The 27986-nt window shown below is 41.9% G+C and overlaps 2 protein-coding genes across 2 annotated transcripts; both read right to left on the bottom strand.

The window, feature by feature from the left end:
- Positions 1 to 70: 70 nt before the first annotated feature.
- LOC146664057 (uncharacterized) lies at positions 71 to 27833 on the bottom strand. The gene is made up of 16 exons (XM_085417067.1): positions 27702 to 27833; positions 27455 to 27587; positions 23305 to 23397; positions 22634 to 22705; positions 20797 to 20817; positions 16274 to 16302; positions 15257 to 15397; positions 14929 to 14989; positions 13378 to 13416; positions 12903 to 13156; positions 11176 to 11268; positions 9295 to 9387; positions 7417 to 7509; positions 6186 to 6267; positions 5577 to 5683; positions 71 to 3731 (listed from the first exon to the last, which is right to left on the bottom strand). The coding sequence occupies exons 2-16, from the start codon at positions 27567 to 27569 to the stop codon at positions 3534 to 3536; spliced, it is 1491 nt and encodes a 496-aa protein (XP_085273193.1). The 5' UTR covers positions 27570 to 27587; positions 27702 to 27833; the 3' UTR covers positions 71 to 3533.
- LOC146664058 (uncharacterized) lies at positions 16681 to 17617 on the bottom strand. Its single transcript, XM_085417068.1, has one exon. The coding sequence runs from the start codon at positions 17554 to 17556 to the stop codon at positions 16681 to 16683; it is 876 nt and encodes a 291-aa protein (XP_085273194.1). The 5' UTR covers positions 17557 to 17617.
- Positions 27834 to 27986: the final 153 nt, after the last annotated feature.

Raw genomic sequence — 27986 nt, 5'->3', positions numbered from 1 at the left:
GCCTTTTAAAAGTAATTTCTAAATTATTAGCTTAATCATTTTTATTCTTTAAATTAAAAGTGATTTTTTTTTTTATTACAGTGACCGTTTCAGCTTTTACACACTAATAAATTTTCCCCCTCTTTTTCACAGCTGTTGCATTTTGCTCGTATAAATAAAAAGGAAAAAGTTTCTCTTATGTTTTATATTTCATAAATGCAGTAAAACACATCGTTACTGTAAAGAAAATGTAAAGCACCAAATAACATAAATATTTGAATTCCGCTGGAAACAGATGAATGAGTCCCGTCTGATCTGGGAGTGATTTTTTTGCACTCCTTCACCACCACGGTGACTTCATAGCATTTATTTTCAAATACACATATACAGCAACAAGAATCATCATAAACCAGTTATTGAGAAAATGCACAATAACGAGAACAATCACATTTCCACAACTGTACAGCGTCAGAAGTAACCCCGAAGAGAGGAAAACAAAAACGAAAGAAGGTGACGAGTTTTGTTACTGTGGAAACCTCTCGGAGATCGGCTCCCGTCCCTGGGTGCTCGCGTCCGTCCTGCACGCAGAGACGAGCGTGGAACTGGAACTAAAGAGGGTTTAGCATGCAGATAATGTTGCAAGCTTTTCGTGTGCTTGCTCGTTTAGGAAACCTTACAGCAAAGTCGGTGACCTTTTGACCCTTAATTGCACATTTTTTTATACAAAAAAAAAAAAGAATTGGTACATCCGTCCAGTTCCAGAGCAAATATAAACAGGATATACAGAGAGATCGCTTTGTGAAAGGGGGGCAACAAGCAGACGGCTGTCTCTTACATGAGCTGCATGCAAGAAGCTGTTTCACTCATTTTAATGCGAGTAATGAATCAGCGGGGGGGGGCACATCGGGACGTCTCTGAGCACATGAACTGGGTTTGTTTGCAGGGGAACGTCTTAACCTGGCTCCAGCTGGAGAACACAACAAAAACGTGACCACATATGCACCGCGTGGACAAAAGTAAGTGGACGCACCTGTCTGGCTCAACCATTTAAAAGGGATCATATTTTAATCTGATACTCGGGCACTTTTGCTGCTTAAAGGAAGGTCTATCTATCCTTTAACTTTGACGGGTTTTTTCCCAGTGCCAAAAACTGCAGTTCCTCTGATGGCCACTTGAGGCTGCCTCCATGTTCAAACAACAACCTCACAGTGGAAATAAGTGTTGGTTGTTAGGGCCAAATGATGCACCTGTGGCTAAAGCACCATGAAGGCAGTGAAATAATCACCTCCTCTAAATATTCCTGTTCTGGCCTTTGGTCAGAATTTACTGAGAATTTAGACACATTTTCTAAAAGTTAATTAAACACTGAGTCATAGTTAAATGTAACGACTCATCAAATGAATCCGAGAAAGTACCAAAACCCAAATGGCAAGTAATATCCGGCCCAAGTGTGAGGTTTCTTTTTGTTATCTGGGACCACTGTGTGCTGTGGCGTTCAGGTCTCCTCTGGCCCACCAAACACTTCCTGTGACGCTCATCAAGCCTCACTCGTGACTTTTGGACTACTGCTAAAAATCTGCAGCAGATAAGCTCTCATGCGTCCACAAACTTTTGCCACGAAGTGCACTTTTACTACTTTGCAGGGAGCGAGAAACACGGCCATCTGATCAGTCCTGTGTTTCAGGTGCATGTGTGTTGGATACAGACTGCCTAAGGAGGTCTTCACCGTCCGCCTGCCGTGCAACACTCACAATCTTCTCCGTACAAACGATCCATTAACAGTAAAACAGCCGTTTTCAGTGTTTGTGTCACCGCTGTGAAAACTTTAGTCTACCTACCTGTAAGTGCGTAAATACTGTTCTCAGCCTCCTCCTCGCAGTTTAGCTATGAAAATGTCACTTTAAGGTTAATTTTCCCTCCTCAAGCTGTAGCGCATTTACACAAAGCAGTAAAAAAAATGAACACTGACAGTAGCAGGCACGATACAAATGTTTCTTCATATCAAATACATGTCATATATCCACAGAGTACGATTATAAAACTGTGCCCAACACAAAGTCTCTACTCTAGCTCTTCACTTCGTCTTTTTTCTGTATTTTTTAAATCCAGGTAACGCTCCCCTGCCCCTCCCTCACCTACGACGCAGGGAGAGCGTCAGAAATGAGACCGCGGAGAGGCAGCAGCCCCTCGCTTCGTCACTGAGCTCAGATAATTGATCATTCTGAGCCGAACGACTCACACAGAGAACAGGAAACAGCGGGGAACAAAAACCAGCTTAAATAAGTCAAATAAAAACCGAAGAAGAAATGTTGACATTTTGTTTTTTAAATTTTTCCTCATTTAGCTTTAGTGTTCTTACAACACGTGACCGGGCCCTTTAACTTCCATATTTAAGGTGAAATATTCCCCAGCGTGCTGCTCACGTCTGCAGTGGAAGTTTGAACCCGTGAAAGTGCCACCAGGCTGTAACGAGGTCTCAGCAGCTGCGGGTCGCAGCAGACAGCACAGCTTTACCGTATCGTCGCCACAACAACGAGCCAGCTACTTTATAAGAAACTACAAAATCCTGATGCTTCAGTGTATTTATCGGTTAACAAATGTTTCAATGGCTGTTAGAACAAGATCACCCTCACTCGGCCATGTTTCTCCTATTAAGCAGGGAAGAGTTAAACAGCACAGCTGCCGTTGGTAAAGGCCTCTCTCAACCCTCCGTTAAGTGTAATTTCTCTCTTTCTTCTCGATCTCGCGGCTCTGAACGAACATCTGAGCTCGGCGCGTCCCGTAAAAAGTCGCGTGAAGGCGACGCGATCAGTCGCTGTTGTCTCTGCGGTCTCACTTCTGCCCCCTCCCACCCCGCAGTCTCCTGCAGTAGCTCGAGGTGCAGCACATGTCAGGACTACACAAAGCAAAGACAGCAGTGAGGTCTGAAAGCTTTTTCTTTTCTGCCTTGACGAGAAATATTTGCTACTTTTTCCTTCTAACTGTTCCTCCGCCCACTTCTCCGGACCCTGTATCTGATCCCTCTGCTTTAGCGCAAACGGACCCCCACCCCCGTCCCACAAACAGTCTGCATTAACCTCCATCTTCAAGGTTCTGTTTTTTTTATCAAAAAATAAATAAATAAAAAAAAGAATCAGGGGACACCCGTCAAAGGTGACGCTGATAAGATACACTTCTAAAAGGGTTCACAGTCAATGTGACGGGAAACCGAGTCTTAGACGATTTAGCGGGATATGTACGGAGATCCTCAGAGGGAGGATTTCGCTCTGCTGGGGTGCTTTAACTCTTAAAGGGACACTTACAAAAGGTTCAAATTAAGTGTAGAGATCAAAGACCACAGAGAGATATTCAATACATGTTGGCCTACTGGTTAATCTGTTTTCTTTTTTAAGACCTCTAATAGCAACGCCTCGACGAGATTCAAAGGTTAGTGGAGGATAAACAGTGACGGGCAGCTAAAAAAATCAAATAAAAGTCCTGTGAAAGTAACGAGGAAGGCATCACAACTCCTCTACGTGGTCGTGCGGTCGAGGCGGGGAGTGCGGCGAGCGCGTTCACAAGCCTTGTTTGGCCAGGGAGGCGGACACCTGGTCAGCCAGCGTGGAGAGCTGTGGAGAGTCGGTCATGTTGATGCTGCCAGAGGAGGACACGGTGCTGAGCTGGTGAGGGGAGTCTTCCAAGGAGACGATCTCGGCGCCGTGGTCAGTGCGGGCCTTGGCTGTCTCGCGGAAGTTCAGTTTGTGGCTCTCAATCTGTGGCGAGATCGGAGGTGAAGGTCAGACATCAGATCAGCCATGGCCTGGATTTTTCTGATTTTTAAGGACTAATGATAGTCCTGCACTACGTAATCTTTTAATTTCCTGCGTTATGATTCGCCCTCAGCTGTTTACTCAAAAGTGTGTGCACATGAGGTACTGTTTGCATGCATGCAACAGAAATAAAGACGTTTACAGCTTCCATGTTCATAACATTTCTTTAAATGTTAAAGGAAACCGGTCAGCAACCAGCGAGCCACCTCCGGTTGATGGTTGCAGAGCGGTTGCAGGAGGTTTCTGGCTGTGTGAATGACCTCTTGGCCTGACTGATATGTTAGGTTAGCTTCACAGCACAGGCCTCAGATCCTGAAAACTCATAATCAGCACTATCCACGTCATGTCTCATGTCTGAGAGTCTGAGATGAAGCAGCTTGTAGGTACTTACAAGAGTCCTCAATCTTTATGAGAGGGTTCGTCAGGATGGGTGTGATGGGTGCTGAAGGGACAGTCGGAGGTGACTGAGGGGGGGTGACAGCGGGGGAGAGGACCGAGGGGCTGTCTGAGGTGCTCCCCTCTCCGTCTTTCCCCTTCTCCCTCTACAGAGGAGCCCCAGCAAGGAAATAAAAAGGCATGCAACAAAAATACACGTGATGGTTTCAACAGAAATGAAAAATAAATAAAATAAAGCAAAACAATTGATGAGAAAATGCAGCACAGCGTCTCAGGGCCGCTGAAGGTAAAAAAAAAAAATACAAATAAAAAAATGTGAGGAGCTTGGGGGAGGAGTCAAATTCAGAGAATATAATCAGAATTTTAAAGTTTGAAGAATTTAAAATTATTTTACAAGAAAAAAGACAAAATTTCTGAGATTAAAAAAGACATTTTAAAGGAGAAAATTGGTAAAATTAGAAAAACTGAAATTTATTAGAAAAATCTGATGAATATATGAGAAAATTGTGATAAAATTACAAGAAAGAAACAAACCAATTTATTATTATTAAATTATTCACTGTTTTTCTCATACATTGCCAGTTTTTTCACATAAATTTTGCTAACTTTATCTCTTTAAATTGCCTTTTTTCCCCTGTAAACTTTTAGTTCCAGTGACCCCGAAACGCTGTCACAACAGTGAAATTTGACAAGAACGACAGTGAAAACTTTAAAATGAAGGGAAAATCAGCAGGATGAAGAAAATGGAAGCTTGAACAAAGGAGGGAAAAAGCAGAAAAACCAAGAAAAAAAAAGCTCTAAAAGCTGCTGTGTGTGTGACACCCTCACGAACGTCAGCGTGGCTGTTAGAGATCAGCTGAAATGTTCTCGCTGGTTTTAGTTTTGCTGTTTCTGTGTTGCTGAGTGTGTTTCACCCACAGAGACGCAGAAGAGCTGACAGCTGGTTTTCCGAAGAAGAGAGCCGAGCACTGAAACATGCTTGAGGCCAAATGGTGCCAAACTTTAGTTAATTTAAATTGAATTTTAATTATATGTGTATATTGTCTATGTACTTTCAGTTCTAGAATTTTTATTTATTTATTTTTTCATTAGTAAATATGATGCTTTTGAAGTTTTTAGCTGCAAATTTTGTCTCGTTTTTTTTTTTTTATCTTACTCTTAAACTGCATTAGCAGTAAACAAATAAATACAAAAAATCTGATGTTTAACTTTTAAGAGGAATAAGAGGAAAAGCTTGTAGAAATTTGAATGTAGTGAAGATCAAAATGTTTGTTTTCCGATTTTTTTCTTGGCACGGATTGGTCTCCATACAGAACTGTGACGAAGCGCCACGGTGCCCTGAGCGTTTTGCTTTTAGCCTGCAGAGAGCGCGTCGGTGGATTTTTACTTCACCTTCTTCTGCCCGCCTCCAGGAATGTGGCTGATGTTGCCCAGAGAGCCCACTTTGGACTGAACTTTAAACTCCAGCTTCTCGTTTTTGATCTCAATGTTTCCACCACCTAAAAAAAAAATTATAATCTGAGTGCAGCACCATTATTACAGAAGTGGAAGAACTTGTACTGGTACTTAGTGTAAGAACCAGCATCAGTACATTTCCTGCTTTTAAAATCAAACAATCAGAGCTACAGAAGTTTAACCAGTTTTTGTTAATATTAAGAAAACCATCATTAAAAAATGTTTTACTGAAATAATCACAGCTGCCTGAGACCTTCAAGCAGGGACCAGCTGACTGTTCCCACCCATCCGAAAATAAAAAAGGCAGACTGAGTGTTTGCCGTTCGGCTCTCCAAGCCGCTTTGCAACCCACCTCCACCCCAGCTTCTTAGGTTAATGCTTTTCATGGTATTCAGAGCAGAGGCATGGACATAAATTACTACGTGTGGTATTGCATTTACACTGAAGGTGGAGGAGACTTCTGCTACTAATTATATTGTCGTTATGTACTCTGTTCACAAAAGCTCGTCACCTAAAATTAAGCAGAAAGTTGGAATAATGTTTTACCCGGCTTGTGACGAATGTTGTCCTTCGAGCCACACTTAGATGTAACGTTGCTCAGATCGATCTTTTTGTGCACGATTTGAATCTGAGAGGAAAAAAACAGCACAAACAGAGTTTGAATGCAGACCAGCAGAGTCAGCAGCTCTGAAGTCGCCCTGCATGCAGCCACAGAGGAACTGATCCTATAAAACCGGCCTGTTAGTGAAACTGTTCCTGAAAGCAGGTTTAACGGTCTCTGAGTCGTACTTTAAAGTCGCGTTGGAGCTGTCTCTAAACGTGGGAGCTTTTAGTGAATCAACACCTTTGTTTTTAGATAAGAGCGACTCAGTCAGTCAATGAAATCAGATGATGATTTATGGGGGATTGTGTGGAGTCTTTAAATTTAAGGTTTCACTTGTTGCACGATGACCAATCATTTTTTAAATATGTATTAATAATAAATCTGTGATTTCCATCTTTCTCCTTACATTTACGACAGACTTGACTATAAAAACCTGCTTTCTGGAACCGGGTTATGGAAGGAAACACAGATTAACAGCACCGACTAACACACTGGATTAACACTTAAAGTTTTAATCTGAGCGGTGCGACCTTACCCCAGTGCAGAAAAACGAGTGACCATCTTCTGCACTAACTGATAAAAGCCAGATTTCAGCAGCCATGCATCACCATGCATGGATAGATGATGTCACTCTTGGCTGTTTGTCTGCAAACACAGAGCGCTCAGTCTCTCTGCGAGCTGAGGTCACCTCAGCGTGGACGACAACAGGCACTGTTTGGTGGAGAAGCCGAGGACAGCGGGGCTCTTTGTTACCCGATCGGGACACTTTGAGGGGACAATTAGTTCACTTCACATCAAGGTTTTAGGAAATAAAAATGTCCACAAACAGGATTCATGCGTGTGGCTTCAGGGACAGATTTGAGGGCAAAAACTCAACAGAGTTATCAGGCTTACGTGAGACGCAGAGCATTGCATAACACGGTAGATCCACTAAACTAAGAAGACTCTGATTTAGAAACTACAGAGCATCTAAACCAGTGAAAGAAAAGCACTGGGAGGGCGGTTTAGTGCTGTTCTAGTATGAAATGCTCAGATCTGTTCACGAGTTCAGTAAAACTGTTAATGGGAGAAGTTGACAGGTCAGCGTTTGGGAGGTCAGAAGGGCTGGACACAGACGGGAGGATCTGTGCTCCTTTCTGAGGATGCGTTCAGTGGAAGCACACCTCTACTCACATTGCCACCACCAGGTACATGTTTTATATTATCTTTGGAGCCACACCGGGACTGCACACTGCTCAAGTCCAACTTCTTATCGAGAATTTGCACCTGGAAAGTTGATACATGGGGGTGAAAAAACACAGTTATGGCGGCGAAAGCAAAGAGCTGCGAATGAAGACGATTACTGGAGAGGAAGATTAGATGTTGGAGGGACGAGTTTGAGGCTCGGGGGAGTGAGAGCTGACCGAAACCCTCGTGAGGAGATGTCCCCACATCGCCGCACTGGTGCTTTGAAGCCATTACAATCAGGTGAAGCATTTCAGAGGTTTTCAAACTGTACAGGGGCAACCATCAAGTTAGACCTCTGAGGGCCAAGTCATCATCGGAGATGACTCCAACTCTAACCTGCAGTAAAACTGGTTTTAATTTTATTTTCACTTAACTGTTTTCCACATTTTTGACAATCGGGGAAAAAATGAAACAATCAGAAAAAAGTTGAAGGTAATCCTGTGATGACTTTGACCGTACAGGGTTGAGACTTTTCATTAGAGATCGATAAATACACAGAGAGATGACAGCACCAGTTATAAATGCAAGAATATGACATTAAACACTCATCAGATACTTTTTTAGATAAATCTTCTTCAACTGCTCCTCACTGCAGGTATCCGTCATGGTTTGATGCTGAGTGGCAGGCTCGGTTAGAACCAAACGACTCTCAGACGGAAAACCGGACTCAAAGCAGCAGCTTTATTTTCTGGGAAAAATAATCCATAAAATAAATGGAAAACAAACCCAAACTTGAAGATAGAAACTGGAAACTAAGACGTCAACATTGGGAGGCTAGAAAACCAGGAGCACGGAGGAAACACACAGCAAAGAGAGGACAACACAGGGCTTAAATACACAAGGGAGTAACAAGGGAATGGGAAACAGGAGGGAAACACAGCTGGGACTAATCCGACATAACGAGACAGGGAGGAAGTAAAACCAATCACATGACAGCAACCTGATGCATTGAGGCATGTAGACATGGTGAAAGACCCGCTAAAGGCCATCAGACTGGGGGGAATAAAGGTGATTTAAGGGACTTTGAACATGGTGTGGTTGTTGGTGCTAGCGGAGTATTTGAGAATCTGTTCATCTTTTCCCCACACATCCATCTGTGGGTTCACAGAGAACTCTAAATGCACAACACGTCGAACCTTGAGGCAGATGCACAGTAATTAGACAAGAGAAGACCGAAGTCTCTGCTGCGACATTCAGATGGTGGGGTCAGAATGTGGCATAAACCCCACGAAAGCACGGATCCATCCTGCCTCTCATGAACGGTTGAGGATGGACGAGGTGGTGTAACGCTGTGGAGGATGTTGCTCACCATCTCTGGCATCATAATCACAGGTACTTTGGAAAAGATCGAGATTATTTACCACGACAGCTCTTTTTACAGAATTTGTAAAAATGGATTCAACATTTCCTCTTTTTATTGAGAGGATGTGCTTGAATTTGAACTTGAACTGATAAAGTTGTAGATTTAGTCACGTCAGACTCTGAAAACCTCTGAAATCCTTCAGTCTGGATGGAGAAGTGCACAGGTGAGGGGGAGACTGTTAACCCTTTGAGTCACAGAGCAGCGAGGCTGCAGGGGGAGCCTGGCGTATTTGGGTCCATGTGACATTTTCAGTGCATAATCAGTTGATTCTGATGAGGTCAGGTGTGAGGTACCTGCTGATTTTCATAGAATGGCGCTACTGTAATGACAGGAAGTTGCTTTTTTTTGTAAAACAAGCTGAACTGCACTTGTAAATGATGCAACAGGCTTTGTGAATAATCCCTTTGCTTGTGCCTTTGTGGAATTAGTGGGACTTCTTTTAAAGCTACAGTCTCTCTCACCTTGCCTCCACCAGGCGTGTGCTTTAGGTTGTCTTTAGAACCGCAGCGAGATTGGACGTTACTTAAGTCCAGCTTCTTCTCAAGGATTTTGACCTGCAACAAGACAGAAAACAAGTAAATTCTTCAGGAAATAAAAGGAGAACAGCTGGAGGGAGAGAATCAGCCCGAAAGGAGGAAGTGAGATGGTGAAAGAGATCTCGGCGTTAAAGCTGCCATCTGTAACTCTGCATAATTGTCACGTTTCGAGGAAGTCGTCAGTTTTCTGACGACTTTAGTGGAGCAGATTGCAAAAATAGCGATGTTTTAATGCAGCTGCAGAGTTTCAAACAGATGTTTTAGCAAGGATATTAAAGTTAATTAAAACTTAATTAAGTGTAAAAAAAAATCTCTTTAGAAACAGAAACATGAATAAAAAACAAAAAGCAACTAAGGAAATACGCTGCACTCACAAAATTACTTAAATGAAAAAGAAATACTAAAAATTGTATTAATTTTTTTTTAAAAATTGCTCAAATTTGTCAACATAACCAACTCGAGGAGGCTGTGTTAATGTTAACTGGGACAGACAGAGCTATTTGTTAAATATCAGAACCATATAACAGTGTTTTTTTTTCTGTGTTAAAAGCAAATCAATAATCAGTTTAATGTTAAAGATGCCAGCTTTAGCTCAGTACATCACCAGTTTTCAGTGAAAGAATTAAAATCATATAAAAACTTCAGTCTTATGTGCATAGACTGCATATAAATGATGGACGTAGCTTCTGGGTCTGAACAGTGAGCTGAATTAAACCTGCATTCTTTCTGTGTCCAGCAGAGGGCGACTCCTGTAGTAGCCAAAAGCAGTTTTTGTTAGGTACACCTGTCCTTCTGCTCATAATGCAATAACTAATTAGCCAATCACGTGGTAGCAACTCAATTCTTACGACTGAATGGACTCAACAGCTATTTTTCGTTTTTTTTTTTTATTTATTTGTTTTCTTAGATTTGAGCTTATTTTGCCATAAAGCATCGTCAGTCTGCTAATACAGTCTGATTGGTCTGTTAGGTCTGTCTTACAGGCGTAGAGACTAGTTGGCAACCACCCGGCAACCACCTGGTTGTTACAGAAAACTGTGTATTCACCAACTGGTTCCTGGCTGATGCAAAAAAGGTTCTGCACCCACAACCTCCTTGTTATTGCTTTAGTTGCTAGCAGACCGCCGTAGTCACCCACAGTTTGCACAGTAGAAGCCGACTTGTCTGTATGTGGAGCCGTCGCTAAACTTGAAAAATTGCATCACAAACCGTTTCAAAATAAAAGTTGTGCCTTTTGAAACACGCTGGTTGCAGCAGCAGGACAACTTTTACTCTGAAGGTAAAACATTTCTGGTTGGTGCAGACAAGTTGCCGTCTTTCGTGCTAACTATGGGTGACAATCTGTTAATGGCCAAAGCAATAAAAAGGTGGTTTCCAGTGCAGCACCATATACCTCTGGGACTGTCAACCAAGTCCAGTAGCGGTTACTGGAAGAGAAAGCTCGTGATTATACTGGTGGCTACGTCTAGGGCTGTCCTTCCCTGTGATCTGGAAGACGCTGCTGCGTTGCATACCTCAGTTTCTCAGCCAAAACTAAGGCGTCAAAGACCAAAACAAACAGCTGGAAGCTGTTAAACGGGACTCAGCCTACCAGGGTGAGTGATGCCACAGTGGCTACATCCATCTTTTATATGCAGTCCATGCCAATTACGGATTATTGAGCAGATTGTGTTTCCACATCCAGTCCACCTTCTGATCGGATCATTAGAGGAGAGCACTTTGCTTTTACCAGGAGTTAGTTTCTGATGGTCATAACTGCAGAGATACTCAAGAGTCTGGAGTTGAGTTCATCCCCCAGTTACTCACATTGCCGCCACCGGGTACATGTTTGATATTGTCTTTGGAGCCACACTTAGACAGCACATTACTAAAGTCCAACTTCTGATCAAGGATTTGTACCTGGAAAAGTGAAAATGTCAGCTTTTAGATTTAGAGTTTAGACGATGGCTTGATTTGATTAAAGAAGTGGGAAGAAACTCGTGCGGGAGTGTGACCGCATGCGGGGTTGGTGAGAGTCGATAATTCAAAGTGTGCATTGGTCTTCACTTCTTCTCATTTCTTTACTTGTCCAACACTGGCAGGAACCAAAGACTGATTTTTCAGCTCTTCTATCATCTACCAGAATAAAAACTTTCTAGTTTGAACTCTGAATGGAGCTGAATTATTTATTTTGGTCCATAAATATCACAACACGTGATACTTTTGAGTTTCATCAGTAAAACATCGGACACGTGACTGCACCCTGAATAAAATTAGACCAACGACCTGCATGGCTTTAGCTAAAATAAACCTCTAGCGTCTCACACACACACACACACACACACACACACACACCGACATCACACTGCAGACTACACTCGACACACTGAGCTGCAGACTGGAGTTTTACTTCCACAAACATGTCTTAGAGACACGGCTGCCCCGGGAAGATTAGAGCTAAATAATATTGAAATAAAAAAATAACAATAATAATAAAATATCTTTTTTTTAAAAAGTTACATTGTGTCCTTATCAAAACTAACTTGATTAAAATAATCTTTAGTGTATTTGTCTGTTGAGACCTGAGGTGTGCGGATTATTGTGAGTCAGCTGCCTGACTTGTGTTTGTATAGTAACACCTGAACTTCTGAAATCTCACCCTGACAAATCGTCATCATCTAGTCTTCTTCTTTCGGTTCCTCTTTTTAGGGTCACCACACATCCCAGCATCCTCTTTTCCCACTTACCTTCACTACATCCTCCTTACATCTTCACTGTTACACCTGTCTCCCTCACCTGTCTGTGCTCTTCTCTTCAAGTTAAACTAACTAGTTAATCTGTGTGCTCTTCATTCTCTTCATAGCTGCTGGCCCCTGAAATAATGCCCTATATGTAATAATAAAAGTAACAATGGAGCAAGTAAAAAACTAAATGAGCAAATCCACTCTGGAAACAGACATGACAGGGAAATGGTAGGTGGAAGGAACAACAAAGGGTTCAGGGCCTTCTGTGTTGGTATTAAAACTCAAGCATGTAAAATGACCGAGTGGGGTCATCAGATGTTACACAAAACTGATTTGCAGTTTTTAAGAGGTGCTTCTCAGACCTGAAACCTGGACAAAACCTGAACTTCCTGCCTGGTCTCATCACGTTATTGTGCAGAAATATCAGCTGATTCTGAGGAACTTTGTCTCAGATTTGATCGTTTTTATAACTGGAACGACTCTCGAGGCTCTCGGTCTGTTAGCCACGGTTCACTGCAAAACATCACGTTTAATCACAATGCAGCGATTAAAAGAGGAAGAAATGATGTTAAAAACAGCTTTGAGGCTATCCATGATACACCAATAGGCCAAAATGAAACGCTGCAGAAACAGAGGGACACATTTGTGGCAGGAAAAGGTTTTATGATTAAAAACCCACAATGGCACATAGAAATATACGCCTGGATCATAGACGACTCCACTCGGTCACGTGAATGTTAAAACTCTGATCTGCAAACTCAGTGGGCAGTGTTCTGTGAGGGGGTGTATTCAGAGTATTTCCTGGGTTACCTTTCCCCCTCCGGGCTGATGCTTGATGTTTTCTGTGGAGCCGATCTTGGACCTCACGTTCTTCAGGTCTGGCAGCGGCGCCGCGGCAGCCAGAGGAGCCGGTGGACGGCTCTTCAGCGAGCCCGGGGATTTGGGGGTGGAGCGAACCACAGCCACCTTCTTCACTTTGTTGGCATCGGCCCCTGACTTTGCAGAATTTGATTGGCTACCGGGGGATTTGGGAGTGCCGGGGCTGCTCTGTCCACTCCTGGCATCTAGAGGATCCAGAGAAATTATAAGTTAGGAGGAGTGTGATGAGTCATGCATGTAGAAGAAATCATTAAAAAATAATAAAAAATAAAGCATACTAGGAGCTCTACTGGCTAAAAGCTGACCGAGTTTGATCCAGAAACAGCAGATCAGACCGTGTTATTGTGGCCATGCAAGGCTGGAAGCGATTTCTAATCATTTCCTTTATTTGATTTGATTTTTTTACCTTTTTCATTTTTTGGAGTGAGGGATTTGTTGGCACGAGCTAGATCACAGAAAATATAACACATCATTACCGCGTACTCCAAAAATACGGAAGCCTATATTAAAAATAATAATGGATTGCATTTATATAGCGCTTTTCAAGGCACCCAAAGCGCTTTACAATGCCACTATTCATTCACTCTCACATTCATACACTGGTGGAGGCAGCTACGGTTGTAGCCACAGCTGCCCTGGGGCAGACTGACAGAAGCGAGGCTGCCATGTCGCGCCATCGGCCCCTCTGGCCAACACCAGTAGGCGGTATGGAAAAGTGTCTTGCCCAAGGACACAACGACAGAGAGCACGGGAATCGAACCGGCGACCTTCCAGTTACAGATACGCTTCCCAACCCCCTGAGCCACATCGAGCTTTAAGAGCAGACTAAATAATTATTTTACCCGTTAGGTGCCATATTTTCTTTGAAGAGTTTCTCTGCACAGCTGTTTAGCCACCGACACAATTTCTGTTTTCCATTCACTTTGTTGCTTTTGGATTTTGGGGGGAGATTATTTCATGCCTGTTTCTGTGATTTAGTAAAGAATAATGACATTTCTACTGGTACATAAATCACATTTATGCAAAGAGTCCACTGATTCTTGGTTAGATGTGGGCAGTTTCCTAACCACAGATCCAGTCACAGAGAGACTGGTCAGCGACCTCTACCAGCTGGTTTGCATGTGGTTGCTGGAGGTTGCAGGGAGTTGTGAGGTACTTACAACCTGCTTGTACCTTCTTTTTTTTTTTTTTTTTTTTTTTTGTTCGCCTGTCCCATTTGGTTCTTTAGCCATCAGAATTGTTGTCTGAAGACCAACAAGGATACCCAATGGATTTACTTTGCCAAATGGATCATCGTGGCATTGCCGTATTGGTCCATTTGGTCGATCTTTGTTTTTATTATTTATTATATTTTATTTTCAGATGTTACAGACGGGACAGACATGAGTGAGAGATAGGAAAGGGAGAAAGAAAGAGGAAGGAAAGGAAAAACAGAAGGGGAGAGGGACAGTGAGAAAGGGGGGGAGAAAAAAAATTGCTTGTACCTTCTGAGATGGTGAGGCACAAGCACTACAGCACGGCCTGCGTTGCAGACAGCTCGGTGTCTATCAGGGACTACAAGTGACTGCAGCAACCTGCAAGCAACCAAAGCAACTACCACTAGGAACCTCTAACAACCACTCCCAGCCGGCGAACACATATTTTCCAGATGGATGGATCTCGATCAATCAGGATTTGGCCCAGAAGCTGATATCCAGCAGAGAATTACAGAAGGTGTGAATAAGAAGGGTCAACACTGTGAATATTGACTCTCTGCATAAAGAAATTACCGAAATATTTAACTGAAAAGGGCAATCACAGTCTGCAAACTAAAAGTAAATTTACAGCCAAACCCATTTGCTGTAAAAATGAGCGTGTTTCAGGTTTAAATGATATGGCTAATACAGTCCGCTTTAGGCTTCCATACTAAAATCAGTAAAATAAAAGTTGAGTTTAGCACAAAGTCCTCGGCTCGTACCTGGTTGAGCTGCAGTTCTGGCAGAAGTTTTGGCCCCTGGAGTCTGAGACTTTGCACCGCTCTGAAAGTCACCACAACACTATTTTAGTTTCCAGCAAAGAGACGTCTTGGAGATGGTTGAATGCAGTAACATTGCACACTAATCAGTGGGGAATTGATGAGTTGTTTCTTCATATAATGTTTGGTGATAATAGAGGGAGGAATCAGGTTCCAGTCCATGTTTTTCTTTGACCGTTTCAAACAAGATTCAGTCAGCGAGTGTGAAGAAAACTGAGCAAGTCAGTCGGCTCACGTCTGAGCTCTAAGCTGCATTCAGACCTGTACTTACTCCAGGCTGCCTGGGCCCTGTGCTGCTGACTTTAATGGGGATCGAGCTGTGGCCATTTCGGGAGGATGCAGGTGATTTGGCGCCCTTGGCGGTTATGGACGGTCTTTGAGGGGAAGAGGTCGGTGTGGTGGCAGTTTGAGTCTTTTTCATGAAGAGGAAGAAATGAATGAAAAACAAAAGGTCCAATGACAATGACCACAAAACAAAAGAATGATTAAAAATAACTGAAAGATGATAAAAATAAAGGATTTTTTTATGACATGAATAAAATGTTCTGGTTTATTATAACTTGGATCTTGTTTTTACACAAACAAATGTAGTGCCAAGAGAGGGGATAGTCCTAATATGGTCATCTCAGGCACAGAAGCCCCACCTCCCTGCTGTTTAGATAGGGCATCCAATCCAATTTATTCTTATTATTATACTTGGAAGTTCAAGGGGGTGTGCTATTGGGCAAATCAGGCAGGTGCATGAACCAGCTTTTATAGAGTCGTTGGTTCAAGTCGAGAGGCATCATCCTGGGAAATGAGGCCAGTGCCTAAAAACTGCAATTCCTCCTGTGGCCACTTGAGACTTGCTCCAAATGTGAGTGAATCTCCGTAGACTTGCATGTTAAAATGTCCAACACAGGCAGGTGTGGCTGCTAGCTGCTTATTATGAATCACCTCCACTAATTGGAGTCCAGCAGGTTTTTGATATTGGTGCTTTTGCAGCATTTTGATGGGATTATATAATATATAAATATTATAGTTTGCAGTGTTTGTGCTCCAGTTTGAGCTAAACTGCAGTATTTTCTTAGTCTGATAATAAAACAGTAATTACTGAGAGCTCAACACTGTCGCTGGAAGGAGTTCAGTTAAATGTTGAATATATGTGATAGACATGGGTAATAATACGTCGTGTTTGTTAACTAAAGAAAATAAAACCAAAGGTTTTAATAAACCAGAATATTTCACAACAACTAAAAGGCATAAAGAAATGAGCGACTGAACCTAAAAAATGCCGTTGGTGACGTACCTTATCTCCGTTATCCATCACTCCTTGAGCTATAGAAAAGAAATAGAAGCAAACTTTAGCTTTTGGCACCTTTTTTTAAAAGCTTAATATCTATATTATTTTTTCATATCCACCCAAGTGCAATAAGTTAAGACTTTTGCTTCCATGAGCGTGCCAGAATGCATTCTCATGGAAAGTGAAATGAGTGATGTTGGGTATGCAGCATGCAAGAAAACACATAAAACAAAAAGGTGGCTTTTTTTAGGGCTGCATAACCAGCAAAGTGAGCAGAGATGGAGAGATGAAAGAAAAAAGCTAAAGTGGGGGGAGGGAGGACGACAAGCTTCTCCTCGGGTCAAAGTTAACGTCCATAGAAACACTTCGGAGGGAGAGTGCTGCATAACACAGAGCAGAAGCTGCGTTGGAAATCAAAGGAGTGGAAGGAGTGAACTGAAGAGGACTGGTTCTGAACTGGTGAACATGACAGCACACAGACCTTTGAAAACAGCGACCGGCACCAAAGACTTTCTGGCTCGGGTGCTTTGGGGGGGCGTTTTCTGGAGCTCGGCGGTGCCGGTGGTCTGAGCCACACCGCTCCTCATCTCTGAGTCATTAGAAATGTCAGGCTTTGAATAGCTGGCTGTATGTAACGATGAGTCACCGCTGTTTTCAGCTGCCGTGTCAGATGGCAATTTGTTAAAAAGGCGTTGCTTCTTGGAAAGGTCTTCACAATGAGAATCGGAGCTAGACTGGAGCGCACTTTGCGTATGAGGAGCCCGGGGTGTTTCTGACGTGATATTTTTGCTTCCGGAGTCACCGAGGGGCTTCGGAGCTGCTCCTTCAGCAGTCAGTCCATCGTTTGTTTCTTCAGAAATGAGCTCCTCGCCCTGAGGAACACACAAGTTTCTGTCCCCAATGGATGTCAAGTCCTCCAAAGCCGTGCTGCGGACTAAAGACATTCCAGAGAGGTTGCTCATTTCACTGAGGCACTCGGAGGCGTCGAGACTGATGGCCCTCTGAGGATCTGCAGCTCCTGCCCACTCAGGGCTCCCCCTGCTGGCCTGCATGTCCCGTTTAATCTCTGCCCCGCAGCTGAGGTCTTCAGAGACCCACGAAGACTCACTTAGCCTCTTCCCACACTCTCCCACTGCTTTGCTTCCTGGGTCCAGAGAGCAGGAAGCTCCCATGAAGTCAACGCCCTTCCCAGCGTCTCCGTGCAGATCGGACTCTGCAAATCCAAACTCACCACGGACTCCAGAACCAGGCCTCGCTAATTTGTTTGGAAAGCAGATTAATGGTGACATTCACAGCAGCACTTGTTATCCATCTCCCCAATGAAACAAAAAAAAAAAGAAAGTGGAGAAGTGATGAAGGAAAATAAAAGACTGTTTGATTACCCAGAACAAACACCAGACACTCAGAGAGCTGTGAGCGGTGATGATGCAACACAACAAACCCAGAAGTGATTAAAGGTGGAAAAGTGTGAGTTCACATGAAAACAAAATAAAAAATAATGCATCACAGTTGGGTGTCAGACGGAGAGATGATGCATTCCAGTGAACACAACACACAGACCAGTGATTTATGCTGTTACAGAATACGTGATTAAAATGTGATGTAAAGCCTTTCTGAGCCGACTCTAGCAGTGCAAAAATAACGTATCCCACCCCACAACGGACCTCTAAGTACACACACGAGTCTGGAGTGTTTCACAAGAATGAATTTGGACATTAATATCGTACAGTTATGCAAAAACGAATAATTAAATGATCACACAAAGAAGCAAATTTCCACATTCTGACATTAAATGATAAAAACCTTAAACAGTTATGTAGTTAAATACATGTATTATTAATCAATAAATTTATTTTTCCTTAAACATATAGAATTATCCATTAACTTATTTGATTTGTATTTAATTGTTATTTTAAGTAGTAGTATGAGCCACTGGATTCAGGGATGCCAGGTCATGATGCAGAGCGGACCACAGAGTCTTTATTATCAGGGACCGTTGTTAAAGCAGGTTTAGCCCAGTGCAGAGCTGTTTCTATTCAGTTTCATTTACAGGATCATGTTTAAGTTGAAGATTTGTCATTTTTCTTTTTCCAGTTTGATTTTTCTTTAGTTGGCTGCACTGCATCCAACACACTGAGCCACGGTTGTGAAGAAAGGAATAAATATTTATTTCTGCCTCCACCAGTCGGTCAACCTTCACAGTGACCTTGAGCCCGAGGACAGTTTGAGGGAAGACGCACTAGGCGATCACTGTGTGCAAGTTTCGTGATGAATACTCTGAGCCTAGAAGAAACATTTGCAAATTTGGACACCTTGCCGTGGCACGAGGTCATCAGTTCTTCAGCTGAATTAGCCAAAAACGTCATAAATTCCTTCGACTTTGATACAATACGGAGGCTATCCATGTACACCGACGTGTCAGGACTACGTTTACAGTATCTGGTCAAACGGTCAATATCAGAAAAACTATTCATTATAACACATTTTCCCTTTAAACTGAAAATAATGTTCAATTCCAGGAATCTCGAATTGAAAACTGCAGATGCTCAAATCTAAAAACAAAACAAAATAGAAAATATAAAAAAATGTAAAGACTGAATAATAATTATAAAAAAGTGCTTTATTGTTTCTTATTGTTACCGTAATGGGTGAGGGTTAGTGCCGTTTTAAAACTATAGAAATACTCTAAAAATAAAATAATGAAAAAATAATAACTTGTGCTAAATTATTATATTTACATATTGCGCAAGTTTGTTGTTTTGAACTTTTAAATGATGCTTGGTGTAATGTTTAGATGGAGGCGGATGATCTGCCGACCCTTACAGGAATCAGCCGAGAGGAGAAGGTGGTGTTTTTAACCTTTAATCCATAAACGCATCATTAAAGGAAACTGATGCAGAAATTTTAAAGATGTGCGTGTTTTACCATTTAAATAAACTGAAGTGACTGATTACATCTGAATTCAGGTGGAACACTCCAGACTCTTTAATATAGTAGCAGGAAAATCAGAAACTGTGGTCAGAGGTTTACATATGCAGACATGGATGCTGTGGTGATTTCAGCCTTATAATTATTTCCTTGAACTGTTTTTTTTCCAGAGGTGGAATGATTGTACAACATACATGTTTAAGGACTTGGGTAACACGAGTTTGAATATATTAAAAATATGAAATTGTAGACACAGGCTCAGATATATACATACATCCACTTAAATCTTTGAATTAATGGTGTTGAAGGTTCTAACTTGACAAAGCAGAGGTCTATTAACTTCTCATTAGTGACTGTGATTGATTAGAGCTGGTAGTTCTTCTTTGCAGCATTTGGAAGTTAGAAAGGTTCTTGGAGCCATTTCTAAAAAAACTGCAGTTTTAAGATCAGCAGTTTGAACAACTGCATGAAAGTAAAAGTTATTCTGTCACTGCTTTGCTGAGGAAGACCCAAACTGTCATCGTCAGATGAGAGTAAACTGGTTAGGATGTTCAGGAACAACCACCAAGGCTCAAGCCTACCACGAAACTGCCTGAACACCAGCATGGCTGATCACAGTGAAGCAAGGTTTACATCTTCAGGGATTGAGAAGATGCCAAAACAAGAAAGCCCTCCAAAAATCCAAAATCCAATGCTCCAACACCAACACCTTCAAGCTTGACTGAAATTTGAGACTTCCCCTTTACGGACAAGCCAAATGCCTTCTGGAGAAAAGCCTGATTGTTTGGTCACCATGATGTTTGGAGCACAGGTGAGTGATGTGGGTCAGGTCTGTCATGGTGGTGGTGCCATCAAACAAAGTGGATGGAATAATGAAGAAGAAGGACTATTCAATTCAATTGTATTTATATAGCACCAAATCACAAACAAGGCTGTCTCAAGGTGATTTATACTGTAAGGTAAAAACCCTACAATAAAGACTATACATGTATAAACTAATGGCCTCCCCAAAGCACCGACCTCTACGCTTTGATTTGAAAATTTGTGGATTACGATTAAAAGTCGAGTATGTGCCAGGAAACCAACCACTTTAAATTAATTCCACTGATTCTGCCATGAACAGCGGGCAAATGTCCAGACAGAATTATGCCAACAGGCTTGTTGATGGATACAAAAAACATCCGGCCGAGTTGCAACTTGCTAAGGGACATTTAAACTGATATTAGTGGGAGTGAACCTATCATTTTGACCATGTGTGGCTTAGAGAAAATCAAAAAAACTTTATTTGTTTTTGTTTTTTAAAGTCAACAAAGATGTATGTTGCACAATCATTGAACCCTGGAGAAAAAACAGTTTGAAGAAATCATTAAAAGCCCAAAATTACCACAATATTCATGCATGTCTGTAAACTTCTGACAACAACTGTAGAGAATAGAGGATCCATTTAATTTAACACTATATGGAACATACTAAAACACAACAGAGTGATCAGCTGCTTCCTCTCTGAGGTTGCTTTCATTGCACCTAGGCTCATTCATATCTATCTCCTGCAGTAAATAAATACTGTCTACGTGCAATCAATAAAACATACAACAGCCTACCTGTTGAAGACGCTCCTGCTGCTGATGGAACATAATGAGACAGATGGAAAAGATAGAGAGCTCAGTCAGTAATGGCTCTCTGTCACTCGTGTGTGATTAATACACCCACCCGGTGCAAACGAATCAATAAAAGCTTGCATACAGCATGTCTTCAGTCAAAGCAGAAAGCCCACAGCAAATACAGGTTAGATAAAGACATCATTCAAAATCATAAAGATGGATAAGCAGGCTTTTATTTTCTTGCCTCGTGCAGCAGTACCACACTGAACGCTGCTCTGTGTGGTACTTGAGCTGTTTTAAACATTACCCTGGCTTTCCCCGCAACCGTGCATCTGTTTAACAGATCACAGGACTCTTAAATCTGCCTGTGGTCTGGACGTTCCTTTCATTCTGAAATAGCCAGGATGTAACCATCTTTTTGTTTAAAAAAAGGGGGACATGTTTGCCTCTCGAGCCTTCTTACGATCATGTTGCAGTTCTGGAAGGGGCCGCATATATAACCGTCTGAAAGTAAGCATTGGAAGAAAAAAGCAAAGCCAAAACAGAAACCCAGAAACTCTGTTTTCCAGTGAAGATACTGAAAGAAACGCACAAACATACAGAGCAGCAGCAGGAAGCTTTGGTCACTTTGAAAAATACACTTATCAACTTTCTTCTGTGAGAGTTATCTAAAAATAAGAAGTCATAAAGGTTCCTCTGGCATCAGTGACGACTCACCATCAGCTTTTATGTCATTTTACAGCGTGCAAGGTTGAGCAGGGCGACTTTTAACCAAAATCATTACCCTTCTCTAAACCTCACCAAGTAGTTTTTGTGCCTAAAATTAACCAACTAACCAAACAATGTGTGAAAGCGAAAGAAAATGGATATGAAAAACAAAATCCACAGAAAAAAGTGAAGCTTGCAACAATCTTAACAACATTGGAGGAATTTCTGAGAATAACCAGAGTGTTTAATGGTCTGGGAAGAACGTGCTGAAACACTAACACTGTTCTCACGTCTGTACACGCAAAATAAAGACAATATTAGCTACAGTCAACCAGCTTAGCATATAATGAGCTATGTTATAATGGGTAACAGAGACAACTAGCTGACATGATAGTTATAGGTGCAAAATCATATAATTTTAACTTTGCTTTACTGCCGTGTCTCTTAATGCATATCTGTGGAGACAGAAGGTCAGTCCACTAATAAATTCATTAGAACTCCCCGAATTTTCAATTTGGTATCTATTTCCGATGGAATTTTCCTTTTTCTTCCTCTTCCCAAAATGGGATACCAACTTTGGTCTCCTGCATGCACTCAACCTCAAATTTTGTGAGCATTTCAAATGTGAATGAAGTCGACCTCTTCTGTAGTCTCAACCGGCAGATGGCCCCGCCCCTCCCTGAGCCTGGTTCAGCCGGAGGTTTCTTCCTGTTAAAAGGGAGTTTTTCCTTCCCACTGTCACCAAAGTGCTTGTCATAGGGGGTCTCTGTATGTATTATTTTAGGGTCTACCTTACAATATAAAGCACCTTGAGGCAACTGTTGTTGTGATTTGGTGCTATATAAATAAAACTGAATTGAATTGTAGTTCACATGAGAAAACCTTCTTTTAATAAATAACTGAGTGTTACAGGACTTGTCAGGGGGCCTCCTGCTTCCACTACATACATAACCCACGTAAACAAGTGGAGTCTCATGCTAAGCTAAGCTAAACTAACAGCTGTAGCTGCACATCTCATCGAGTAAGTGTATTTCTCAAAATGTCCTGCTATTCTTTTAACGATGCTGGGGAAACAAAAGGAAGCACGAGCAGCAGAAAAGAGGCAGCAGCTCAGCGTCTGGAGGCGTACCGAGTTGCCCCTCGTCTTTGCTCACGGTGCTCTCTGTATCTTCAGCTCCTGCTTTCTCTGCAGGCGCCTCTGCTGTTGGATAAATGGATCTCAGTCAAACATCAACAGGAATTGTTAAAGTCTAATCTGACACTTCATCAGGTTCACACAGCTCAGGCTAATGTTGTGTTTACTACCACACGTCAGCAGCTTCAGAAGCTGTTAAAGAGATCAAGGAGGTTTTTCAGCCCGATGACTTCCCACCTCGCTTCGCTTTGAAAAAGCTGTCAGTCTCAGTATTTATGATCAAAGCCTGCTCGACCCGGGCTGGAGTGACGCTACTGTGGCCACATCGTACAGGCACAGAGGGGCATTGTTTTCCATGTTAGTCACTGATCTGTTCATGTTCGCTGGCTCTTATTGCACTCTGTGTGGTAACAACACAACTCGCTGTAGAATCAGGCAAATCAAAAGGTTTTAGCAAGAAAACTCAAACTTGAATCATAAAAGTTTAGAGTTAGGGAGCAAAAGAAAACCAGCAAACCAAGACGAGCGTTTCTCTCAATAGAGCTCTAAATGAAGAAGATAAATCAAGTGATGATTTGCACACAAACTGAACCATGCTAAATAAGAGCTAAAACACAGGTTAAGCTGCAGCTCAGGCTTCATGTCAGAAGTGCAGGCGGGCGTACCGGGCTGCGCCTCGTCATCACAGTGGCTGCTGTCTGGCTGAGAGAGCTCAGACACAGAATTCACCCCATTCTCACTGAGTGCTGCTTCATCCTCTGCAAATCAAAGGTAAACTGGAGGTCAAAGCCGAGGTAATCGTGACAGAAACTTGGAAAAAACCAACCACACACGCTGCTTAGAGGTCAACTGTGAAGCAGAATTCAAAATGGTTAAAAGGCATCAGCGGCAGTCTGACATTTAAACCCAGAACCATGAAAAGTCTTCAGTCGGCTCTGTTTAAGGAGGTAACACATTTATTCACAGTCTACTCACCTTAAAACAATAAATACTGAACTACAGCAGAGCTACTGCCTCGATTTTCCAAAAAGGAAGACTATTTCTGGAACGATGCATTCAGACAGCATCGCCAGCCTCAGCTTGACTGAGGGCTACATGGCAGATTTGGATTATGTTAAGGTCCGGTTTAGAAAACTAGACATATATTTCCTGGATTATACTGTTGTGTGTTCATCAGGTCATCCTCACATACAATCTGCTTCATGTAAAGACTTCAGCAAATCACCAAAAATCCAGACAGCCTAGACGTTTACCCCATTTTGTTAGTCACAAGTATCAGCAGTGTTGGGAGAGTAGATAAAAACAATAGCCTAAAATGTTTGTGTTTTATTAATGAATTATTTATAATAAATAAAAGTCTGGCAGTCAGTTTAGGTCGTATTTGGTGCCCTTGTTTTGCTGTACACCACTTACAGGATATCAGACTATCTTAAATTAATTAGATAATTTAATTAGATAATTATGTTTTTCAGATTTTGACACTAACAAATTTTAACGAGAAGGTTGTTTCATGTCTGCAGCATCCAGACACAGTGGGGATGTGTCACCAAGGCAACCAAAAAACGCCTGGAGGCGTACCACGTCTTTGATGACACCGCCAAAATGTTAAAATCTGTCCCGTTATGGACTCGGACGGTGTAATTCTGTAATTCTGTAATAAATCAACATTATGGGATTAATTATGAAACTCTGTTTATAATCTCTTAATTATCTAATTTTAGAATTGTTATTACAATAATATTTATGAGGCATTAGATCAGGAAAGTCTCTAACTCTCTTAATTATGACATTTTAAACCCATAACTATGAGATTACAGTTGAAAACAAAATTAAAACACTAAATTATCTCTTGTTTGTATCGCACTTCCTTGCAGATCAATAGATACAGTTTTGAAAGCTCCAATTTTGTATGCATCACTCCAAAGAACTAAGCAAAGCACCTCTAAAGCATCAGATGGCTAAAAGCTCTAAATATCCTAAACGAACTAATCTCACTTTACAAATACGTCACTTTCCACACACCACATCTGCTGCTTAAAGGGATACTCACTTTGTGTTTCACTGCTGATACATGTGTTGTTTACCCCTGCAGATGGACCTGACTCTGTGCGCTGCTTCCTGTTAGCACATAAGATGATGGGAAATGGAAACGGGGAGAACGAATGCACTAGTGAGGGCTGTAAACTGGGGAAAGCTAGGCTACGTACTAATTAGCCATGTGGTTGATTTGGGTAGATTAGAAAAAAAGGGGAGAACACATTGCTGAGAGGTCTGACACTGATTATTCGCTCTGTGACGAATAAATCTGTCCAAACACAGTGAAGCAAACACGATGCATCTTTAGCCATTTATCTGCTCTTCGTTTACGTTTCAGGCATCAAATGGAGCTTTCTGAAAATGCTTTCTGTGCTGCATTAAAGGCCCGATTGTTTATGGACTGAATTGCGAGCGAACAGTGGAGCTGGATGGAGACGGGGCTCTTTCTCAGGGGTCTGACCCAGATGCCCGGATTACAGAGCACAGTGCAGCTGCAGTCGAGCATGTCTTCTATCCATTATGTAAGAGATTAAAACAAAGCTCTGTAGAAACTCAGGAGCTCGGCCTCCACCCAGACGACAGTGAAATTTGGTTTAACTCTACTTTTAAATTCTTCTCTTTGACATTCTTTGATGTCTATTCTAGGATTAAAGCTTTAATTAGAAACCCTTTACCTGTGAGCCCCACACACAGCTAATACATGCATTTCATACGTTGTTAAAACACATTAAATTGTAGTTTAATGTAATAATTAATATAAAGCATTTAAATCCTCTAATGAAGACAAACTGGATTTTACAATTTGGCAACTGTGTTTAATTAAGATGTCATAATCTGTTTACATAACAGCCTCTTTCCATCAGTGCTACAAAGGAAAACGACAAATCATTTACTCCAGGCTTTTATATGCTTATAAATGCTAAATAGGTAAGAAACTTAATAATAAAAGTGTTTATTGCACAAAAGAGCAAAGCTGTTTATTCTTTAGCACAAAGTTTCATTTATATTTAAATATTAAAACATTTTACATAACTTCCACTCAAACATGCTGTAATTTCAGAGACATTTTTACAGTTCGCTATAATTAGCAGCTAGCTCAGTCTATGTGATGTGATCATAGAGTTTGATTACAGCCTGCTAACGGCTCTCCTCCTATTTATCCACATGTAACATTTAGCCTCAGTGTTAGCAGTGACGCAGTGATCAATCAGTCAGTTTTATTACCGGGTGGGATCATGGTGGCTACGTCCATCGTTGATCCCTTTTCAGGAAGCTGTTATTAACACAAGGAAGATAATACCTCAGAGGTTTTATTGTTGTGGGCACCTCACAAATCTTTAGAGCTTAACTGCAGATGAAGAGCGGTTGACAACAAGTACGAATTTAGCATTTTTCACATTTCATAATCAGACGGATTTTTGTTGCTGGTGTACAAAATGAGTTTGTACTTCTGTAGGTCAGTTTTCATCAGACTAATAATATATAAGTCTTCGGGTATATTCAGAGACAACACGTTCTCACTCCAAAAGCGTAACATTTTACGCTAGGTGACAAATCGTCAACATATTACGTTTTCGGCTACCCACCACGTTCCTAAATATGAGAACCGTATGGACTCAATCTACACATGTTCGCTCTTTTTCTTCAAATCGCTTAGAAACACGCTATTTAACATCATTAAAGTCCTGGTTAAGGTCAGGAAAAAGGTTAGGTTTAGGGCTGGAATACAGGGCTGGAACGTCTATTACTGTGGGAGCGTCATTGCACTGGATTTCGGCCATAACCTGCCGCGTACCATAAGAACGCCGAAGGTCAAAACGTCGTGACAAAACGTCGGCATGTTACGCCTCGGGAGTGAGAACGGGCTGTCAGAGAACGTGTGGTACACACCAGCACTGGACACTCGACTGTGAGCCTCAGTGTAGGTGGACAACGGAGGGAAAATATGGAATGATATTAAAATGATTCATATTACACTGATTTTTACTTAAAGTTCAACTTAGCTAAGTTTTTACAGTTAATTATTTGTGGTAATAAAAGTAAGTGATAAAAAGGAGGTGATAGATCATCGATAGGCCTCTCCTGTTCCTACAGTCTGAGCTGAACATATAAAGCCCTCACACGAGCTGATCCCGGATATTAAACCAAAACCAACGCGATGGCTCACTTGCACAGTTTTTCCTCATACTACAAAAACCACATTTATACAAAAAAGTTGCCGTTGTCTCAATTTTTTCCTTAAAAATAATACTTTTCCAAGAGTTTCCAGAGGTGTTGTATCACGTTGGATCCCCCTGATTGCATAAACCCGCTCTATGCTTTTATACTGATGAAGAGTGGGGTCATGTAATTTCCTGTCTTCCCTCTACTAGAGGGGCGGCTAGCTACGATCAATGAGAAGCGTGGAATTGACAGATTCTTTGGACGTGCACCATCAGATAATCTTTTGTATCCTTGGAAACTGAACATGCGTAGGTCTAACAGCACAAAAATAGCATCATCTCTACTCGTGCTGTGAGAAATAATGGTTTGCAGACAGAAGAAAAGAAAGCTGCTCATTGTTTAATCCAAATCATCTGCCAACCAAAGTGCAGCAACATCTCACAGCTCTCTGTCATCAGACTGATTTCAGACCCACCAGTGGAGCTCAGAGGATTCACAAGTTGAGCTGAAGCTGGAAAAAGATCTCATTAAAGACACTTTCTTGTCATTTTTAGTGAGTTTGCATTTGTGTGTTGGGTCCTATTTTGCTTCCAGACTGTATTTCTAATGTCTGACCTTTCATTTTGACTCCGTTCTCCTGGTGGTGCTGATCCTTGATGGTCATGTTGGCTAAGGAGCTGCTCATGGTGTCTCCAGAACTGTAGCTGTTCGCGTTGTTCACGTACTCCATTGCCAGTCGCGGGTCGGGCTGCAGGAAGAAAAAAGCAAATTAATGAAGTACTGAAGGTCCAGGGTGTGTCACGTTACACATGTCAGCTGAAAGTAGCTGACAAGCAAGAAAATGGCTGTAATGATGGCGCACTTAACAGACACTTTGTCTTCCGGCCTGCAGAACAAGCCCGTCACCACAGAATGTAAACAGACACTGTGCCTGTGAAAACCTTGTTATTTATACATCCTGACGTGGGGTCAGCGCTTCAGGTTACAGCCTCACAGACAAAAATAGTGCCCTCTGCCCATGTGCACGCTGTCCTCGCTGTGACAGGGCTGCACTTCCTAAACACCCACTGACTAACTGCAACAACAAGTGCAGCCACGTCTCAGCCGTGGCAGGCAGGTCATCAGGATGCAAACGCTCCCCACTGTA

The sequence above is a fragment of the Rhamphochromis longiceps genome, linkage group LG8 (genome assembly GCF_057381845.1).
Source record: "Rhamphochromis longiceps isolate RC_006_pf linkage group LG8, R_longiceps_female_GT1.1, whole genome shotgun sequence".
Lineage (NCBI taxonomy): Eukaryota > Metazoa > Chordata > Actinopteri > Cichliformes > Cichlidae > Rhamphochromis > Rhamphochromis longiceps.
This window is presented reverse-complemented; position numbering and strand designations above follow the sequence as displayed.